At 29.7% G+C, this 8,434-nt stretch overlaps 1 protein-coding gene across 1 annotated transcript; it reads right to left on the reverse strand.

The window, feature by feature from the left end:
• Positions 1–268: 268 nt before the first annotated feature.
• LOC112701316 (uncharacterized) lies at positions 269–8,059 on the reverse strand. The gene is made up of 7 exons (XM_072198768.1): positions 7,846–8,059; positions 7,730–7,762; positions 5,574–5,621; positions 5,023–5,124; positions 2,743–3,614; positions 2,447–2,630; positions 269–2,349 (listed from the first exon to the last, which is right to left on the reverse strand). The coding sequence occupies exons 1-7, from the start codon at positions 8,057–8,059 to the stop codon at positions 269–271; spliced, it is 3,534 nt and encodes a 1,177-aa protein (XP_072054869.1).
• Positions 8,060–8,434: the final 375 nt, after the last annotated feature.

The following is an 8,434-nucleotide window of genomic DNA, read 5'->3' on the forward strand; positions in this document are numbered from 1 at the left end:
TGTATTGATGCCTCACCTTCCCATGGTATTGCCATGCCTACTTTTATTTGTACCAAGTCTTCACATATGGTAGGCTCAATCCCATCCCCTATGCGCATAAGATACTCCGCAAAATCACGATCATTAAGAGATCGCATATTTTGTCGCAGGTGGAGAATTTTGGTGAATGCCCACAAATGTGATTTAACAATAGAAGCTGAAATCATTTGCGACTTACTTCCTTTCGGCACAACAGGTAGTACTTGGCGAAAATCCCCTCCCATAACCATCACCTTCCCTCCAAATGGATATTGTTTTCTAAGATGTCTCGTAATGTGCGGTCCAGTGATTCCATTGTCTCTTTATTAGTCATTGGCGCTTCATCCCAAATTATCGCGGTCGTCTGCCTAATCAGTTTTGCAAGATCAGATTGTTTACTTATATTGCACGTGGAGGATGGCTCTGCATTGATTGGGATCTTAAATCTAGAATGAGCTGTTCGACCACCAGGCAGTAAAGTTGCAGCTATTCCTGAGGACGCAGTTACCAAAACAATATGCCCTTTACTTCTTAAGTCTGCAATTATAGCTCTGTAAAGAAATGTCTTACCTGCTCCTCCTGGTCCATCCACGAAGAACACTCCACTTTCTCTTCGATCAATTGTATTCATAATGCACCTGAAAGCTGCAGACTGGTCATGATTCAATCTTTCTATAGAACACAGGTCTTCTTGAGGAACTTCGATGGACATTTCTTCTTGAATAATTCTAGGCATGAAGTTGTCGTTGTCATTGTCCGAGGTTAGAGCTGGTAAATCGTATTGTGCAATATGTTTTCCATGTTGTAGGAGGATGTCATTTAAATCCCTAAGCAAACGATTAGTCAACCCATTGCAGGTTGTAGTGCTTGTTGATGCGTAATCATCCACCATACATGAGAGAAACTCGTCCCACAGACTTCTTACATCTGTTGGCTCACAAAAAATTAGAATGGTGGCAAACAGCCTTCTTAGAGAACATGGCATTCTCAAAATAGATGCCTCTTCCAAACATGATCTTATACTACTATCACTCTCCAACAGTCCTCGATGCTGAGCGAATTGCTTAAAGGACGAATATTGGACACCATCGACTGTTAGCAAATCATCCCAACCAGTTGGGCCTCTTACATTTGACAACAGAATACGCAAATAAAATTTTTCACCTTCTGTTGGCGAAACGGTATAGATCCGACTAATAGCTCTCTTTTGTGACCTGCGTCGACGCCATTCTTTTTCCTTGCTGTGCCAACTGTAATATTCTGGGATTTCCCTGTACAAAAGATGCCTAGATTGATGGTCATCAGCCCGATTAAGTGCAAAAAATTCAGTGAGCATTGTTCTTGAGAAATAGTCATTATTAACTATTTCAGAAATAGTTTGGTGCTCATAAAAGCTCACTTGATGTTGATTTGGCAAATGAACTTGCAACCTTTCAACTGATGGATACATTCGGTAAAGGTTGAATCTAAATATCCTCCAACATGCCTCTGGAGCGGCAATCCATCTTGCATCAATGAACTGTTGCACCTCATCATAATGAGAACTTCTGTGAACCTCCATTGCCATACGGTCTGGTCCCTTATAGCAATACTTGTATAGATATTTTATGCTCTTGATACTGCTACATATCTCTACATTGATATGACAATCATACTTCAGTAGTAGCCAAGGGTTGTACGGAACCACCCATCTATTGTCAATTGTGACATTTTGGTTTATAGGGATTGGAGTATCAAATCGCCTCCTATATTGAGGATATGAGTCATCACCTCGTCGTGTCTCTGGTACGAACTCTTTTGGGTAGTTACGTTTACATTGACCGTTCTTCATGCACGGTGAAGATTGATTTAGTGTTCCGCAAGGACCATGGACCATATGCCTTAGCACTGCCTCATGTAAGTGGGGTTCTGTTTCTTTACATGGTATTTCCGCTCGGACCAAACTATCATATTGGTCAGGATCACTCAACTTGTCATTGTTTTCTAAGATTAGCAACATATGTACATGTGGCAATCCTCTTTTCTGAAATTCGGTGACATAGATATAACTTTTCACCTTTCCTAATACACCTTTGGTAATAACATCCTGCTTTAATTGTTCGAACTTGGCTCTGAAAATCCTAGTTGTTAGATCCGGACGATCCTGTGGAGTTTGAGTAGGACTGAGTTCCGAAGCTATTTCTGACCATGATGGATTGCATGTCATAGTTAGAAAAATATCCGGTTTGCCTTCTTTAAGAACAATAGCCATTCCATCCTCGTACCGTTGAGTCATGTCTCGACGACTGCCCACGAACGACGATGGTAATATCGTTCTTCTGCCAACATTTTCTAAAACAGATTTTAGAGAAAAGTATTATTAGTTTTAAAGTTTAAATTTAGGAACACGTAATGATCAATCATGTGGCCGTTAAGTTCTGATTATTACCAGCATTATTCTCTCCTGTGTGCAAAGCATCTTGCAAGCCTTGATACAGTTCAGCTCGAAGTTCCTTTTGTCTTTGTCGAACCCATCTTAACTTGCCTGTTTCCATTTTCACATAGTTGTCAACAACATATTGTTGAAGAAGTCGCCCCGCTTGCAAAACTGTTGAGTGATCATTGGGGCGGATCTACGAATATTGAGGATTATAGAAAATTGTTAGAAATTGTGAAATGATTTATTGGTACAAACTATAATCTACGGAAGTTTATAAATGATGTAACAAATATAGGAGTTTGTACCTGGAGCATATAGCTATAATATGTCCGGCATGATACTTTGTTTCCACGTTGAGTTTGAGTATTTATATCCCATCCATGGGTTCCAAATGGAAAAAGAAGAGGATATTGTAGTGGATCGTAATACCCAACAAACTCTTGAATCCTTCTAAGGTTACCAGCATGAGTTTGAACCTTGATATCCCGTCCTCGCACCATTATTTCAATATCATCACCGACTATTATGGCTGCTACTTGTGAAGCAGTTGGGAGACTGTATTGTGGTTGATTAGCAGGTCGCTCTCTGATCACCAAACTACACTCTTGCACATCTAGTCGTTGTGCAAGCTGGCGGAATACATGGATAAAATGATTATATCGGTGCAACAATTGTTGTAGCTTCAAAACCAAACTTTCATGCAGTTGTGTGTTCTCCAGCATCCTATTCTGTAACTCGTGATCAGTATCGTATATATATAGTTGCAAGAAGCGTGGCCGCGCCCCCTGATCCGGATGAAATCCTCCTATACTGTGGTACATTGATCCTTGAGCACGGAATGTATATATACCATGACTTGATGAAGCTAATTGTTCGTCTATGTGTACACCACATGAAGTGAATGAAAAAACATGATTGTAACCACGAATGTGTTTCCTAAAATGGTTCCCTTCTGCAGAAGGGTCTAAGAAGATGTCTAGTAATTCTTGAGGAGCGTTTACTTGGGGCAAAGAAACTTTTCCTCCATTGCAACACATGTCAAATGTTTCATGGTGAAACAGACGTGCATTACAGTGTGTACATGTCCTTGTAGGAGGCAGTGTAGTTTGAAGCACTGTTGTATTCTCTTGAAAATTTCGAGCACAATTGTGGGATGTTCGGACATGGTGTCTAATTTCTGCACTCGCATAGGAATATTAAATATTATGTTTTAAATTTATTTTCCTACATGTGCCAATAATTGTATGGTTAGGTACTCGGGTAGAATTTATTAATTATTTCATATTATTTTAGATAGTGAAATCAAGGGTGAACAAAGAATATGTATACAACTTTTCAATTGTGATTTGTGTTTTCAAAATTAAACGTAATTTTTAAAAATGTCGTGACTTTTTCTATATTTTTCTATTGCCTAAACTCATATAAGATTGTCAAAGTTTGAAGTTCTAGGTAATATATGAAGTTAAATATATATTTAATAGAGCAAATTTTTATTCTGAGTTATACTGAAATATACAAAAAATATTTTTAAAATGATATAATTCTATTGTGTATTTATTTGCTATTTAATTTTATGAAAATTTTAAATGTTGCCCACTAATTTGTAAGAATTTTAATTATATTTTTTAAAATTATTATGAAAAATTAACGATATAATAAAAAATTTGTCCATTAAAATTGCATGAATATTTTTTTATGGTTAACATATTTGGTGTTTTTTTATTTTGTTATTTTTGTTGGTGTTTATGTTTATAATATTTTATACATGATTAAATTTTAATTTGATGATGTTGTTATCATCAAGGGTTTATTCCCTAGTAACTGTAACGATGTTAAAATATATTTTGCATCAATAAATAATATTATGTGTCTCATAGTTTTTGCTATTGGATAAACGATGTAGTAGCATTTTTTTGAGTTAGTACTTAAATCATTGATTCATTAAAAAAATTTTTTATAACTCATAAGAATGTATATACCGTTATCTATGTTTTTAATTTGAGATCTACATTAGTTAGTTACGTGTTGACTTGTAACTTTTAATATAATGTTTAGTTTTTTTATTTTAAGAAATTATAACACTTTGTGCTATTTGTAAATTTTACCATTTATTAAATGCTTAATTTGTTAATGACCTTATAATAAAAAGGACCCATATAATTTATACAATTTATTTTTAAATACATGAGATAGGACATTAATATTTTTGTAGTATTTATTAATTGTTGTATTTGTGTTTAAATTTTTTTTGTTCAGTTTTTCTCCTTAATTTGAAAAGATATATGTTGTTACAAAAATTTTATTATATAGTTATTGTTAGTATTATTAGTTTTATGAATGTATCAATTATTTTAAATGTTTTATTTATTAAGTATTTATTGTAAATTTTTTTATTAAATTCAGAATTTTGGTTACAATATATAATAAGCAGTACAGATAATAAACATAATAAAAATTCATTTGTTATTACGATAACTAATAAGCATAATAATACAATAAGTTTAACTAATCACATTTTATATAGCAATGATTATTATATGATGATGATGTTGATAAAATATTAAAAATATAAATAGAGTACTCACCATTTATATTTGCATGGCTTCTAGTATTGTTTATAGTTGGTTCATAAGAAGCAATTGGTTGAGAAATTGAATTAGTAGTTGTAACGGTGTCTTGATGTACACCTATATTTAAAAACAATGCAAAATTCATATGTTATCTACCTTTTTGAAAAAATAGAATATTAGCACTTAGCAATAAAATAAAGCGTGTTAAGTAGGTTGGTTAATTTTGTTACTTATATCGATGTATTTACATGTTTAAAGCATATAAAGTTACTAACCAGATGATCTTTTACTTGGACCAGTTTTATTATTATGTATTTCCGTACCTATATTTTTAAAGAGCAATATAGAAAATAAGCATAAGTTAAACTAATAAGAGAAGAATTAGTTAACGTTGATTGTGTGAAACAAATTATTTTATAATTAATAACAAATTAGTGCTTAGCAATAAAATAAAGCGTGTTAATTAAGTTGGTTAATCTTGGTAGTATTATACGTTAAGAAGATTTAATGTTTAGGTAAAATAACTTAGATGTGTTTACATATTTAAAGCATATAAAGATACTAACCAGGAGATCTGTTACTTGGACCAGCTCCGTTACCATATATTTCGGTACCTATATTTTTAAAGAGCAATATATAAAATAAGCATAATTAAACTCATAAGAAAAGAATTAGTTATCATAATATTAGTTAACTTTGATTACAAGAAATAAAATATCGATAACTTTAATTATTTTAGAATTGATCTAGATTTCTTTATTATAATATATAAATAGTTTTTTCTATGCTTCTATTATATTTTTTTATAGTACTTTTTCTCAAAGGTTTGAATTTCGTCCATTAATGTGTGACATATTTTAACTTATTTTTTTAATTTATTATCTTAAATTGATGATATGATGAGTATTTCATCAACTAAGACAATTAAAAATACAAAGATATAATTATAGAATAATTTATTTGTTATACTGTGATGTATTCTTATTTTTTTTTATGTTTATGTTGATAATTAAAGGAATTAATCTTTATAAAATAAAAGGAACTAATCTTTATTTATATAGGGCTATTTTAATCACAGAAAATAAAAAATAATAACTCTTGTAATTTTTTAACAATTATGTATAGTTTATTATATATCGGTATATATTTGATTAATGAGTACACTTTTATATGTAATTTTAAAAAAAAATGTTGGACATTAAATATATGTAAACCATGTGTTGTAGATTTAATTATTCCAATGACTTTAGTTAATAATGATTTATGTCTCTTTATAATTTAAATACTATTGTCCATTGGAATAACTATTAATAAAATAATTATATTTTATATATTTTTAGTTATCGTCCTATAATAATATATTGATCACTTATATACTATTGTATTATAGGCTATTATGTATGAAACATACTGACAAAAAATAATAAATAATTAATATTTTGTTCACGTAATTTTATTTATATATCATTATTATGATTATAGTATAACGTTATTTATATTAATTATTTATATTGAATAATTTTTAAAAAATAGCATGAAAAATTAAAGAAAAAAATATAATTAATAAATTTAATTTTAAAAAATTATGTATCTGAAGTACGTAGTGTCAGTTTTCTTTATTATAAGTGGTTCAATTTTTAAATTCTGTTAAACCCATTTTTTAATAAAAAAGAAACAGAGACAAAGGACTTGGATACTTAAAAAAAAAATTGGATACTAAACCTGTGCATCTCGATTATATGTTGGTCTTTGTTGATGACATAATTTCGTTTATATCATTATTATTATTATTATTATTATTATTATTATTATTATTATTATTATTATTATTATTATTATTATTATTATTATTATTTGTATTTTTATTATTATTATTATGATTATAGTATAACGTTATCTATTTTAATTATTGAAAATTTAATAATTTTTAAAAAAATATCATGAAAAGGTAAAAATAAAAATATAATTAATAAATTTAATTTTAGAATGTCATTTATCCTAAGTACGTAGTATGTGTTTTCTTTATTAGAAGTGGTTCAATTTTTAAATTTTGTTCGTAGGTAAGTTCATTTTTTAATAAAAAAGGGATAAAAAAATAGATGAGAACATGTGTTTTCTCATTATATATTGGTATAGATAGATAGCTTTTGTTATTTTTTTAGCCGTTATATTTGTAAGTAGGTGAGATATATCCTAAATATATTTTTGATTTCTTAGAATTATACATCATTACCAATTGAGAATGCAAAAAATAAAAAAAATTAATATTCAAGTGTTGTTAAGAATTTTAATGTTACATTGATTTATTAATTTAATATATAATTTTTATTTTTTATTATAAAATCATAATAAAAAACTTTAATATAAGAGTACTTTTTGTCGTTAGTCTTATATGACATCATTTTTTTAATTTTTTTTTACAAATATATAAAAATTATATATTACGTTATATATTATATTGGATGGCGAAAATGAAATATATTAAAGAAATATTATTATTAGTTATTGACCATTAATTTTTTAAGAAAAAATTTTATAGATGAATCATGTCTAAAAAATTTGGAATGTTAACTTTTAAATTCATATATGATTAATATGTTGTTTGATTAAGAAAGATACTGTTTGGATGGTAAACCATGTATAGTAATATTAATTTAATTAATTTTGTTACAAAATATTAATGATAAAATAGCAACCAATTATGTTATTTTTATTTCTGTACCTGTGGCAGTTCTATTGCCATGCACTTCCATTCCTGCATTTTTAAAATGTAAAATATAATTATTAAGAACTAATTCAATTTATAACAATAAAATTTAAATGATGTTGTCGTGTTACCTGTAACAGATTGATGATAAGCGGTAGATCTGGCCATTTGTCTAATTGTAGTCAATCTGGCTACCCCTATATTTGTAGTTAGTCGGGCACCTCCACCAGTGTTTGGCATTGAAGTTGTCTCAGTTGATATGGCAACTTGTTTTCCTTGTCGAATCATCTCCCGATAACTTGCACGTCTTCTAGCCAGGTATTGTTGTCTCTGTTCTTCGGTCATATTCTGTCTTCTTCGCCTAGCATAATCTGTCCAACTGGGTCGACGTTGAAGTGGCTGTGAATTTAGTGAAGTTTCTATTTTTATTTGTCAGAAAGATAGGAATAATATGTAGAGAAAAAACGTTTGTGAGAGCACGATTTAAAGGAAAAGAGTCTCTTAAGAGTTGTGAGAGCACGATTTAAAGGAAAAGAGTCTCTTAAGAGTTAATAGTGAGTTAGTTTTTAGAGTGAGTACGTAGTAATAGCAGTTTTTTACAGTTTTAAAATATATCGTGGATTGATGGGAATCAGTTTGACATTCTACCGTGGAGTAAATGATTTCCTTGATAAAAAATAAGAAAAATGGAGGACGTAGTAACAATTTTTTATATATTGA

Source organism: Arachis hypogaea, chromosome 7, assembly GCF_003086295.3.
Source record: "Arachis hypogaea cultivar Tifrunner chromosome 7, arahy.Tifrunner.gnm2.J5K5, whole genome shotgun sequence".
Taxonomy (NCBI): Eukaryota; Viridiplantae; Streptophyta; class Magnoliopsida; order Fabales; family Fabaceae; genus Arachis; species Arachis hypogaea.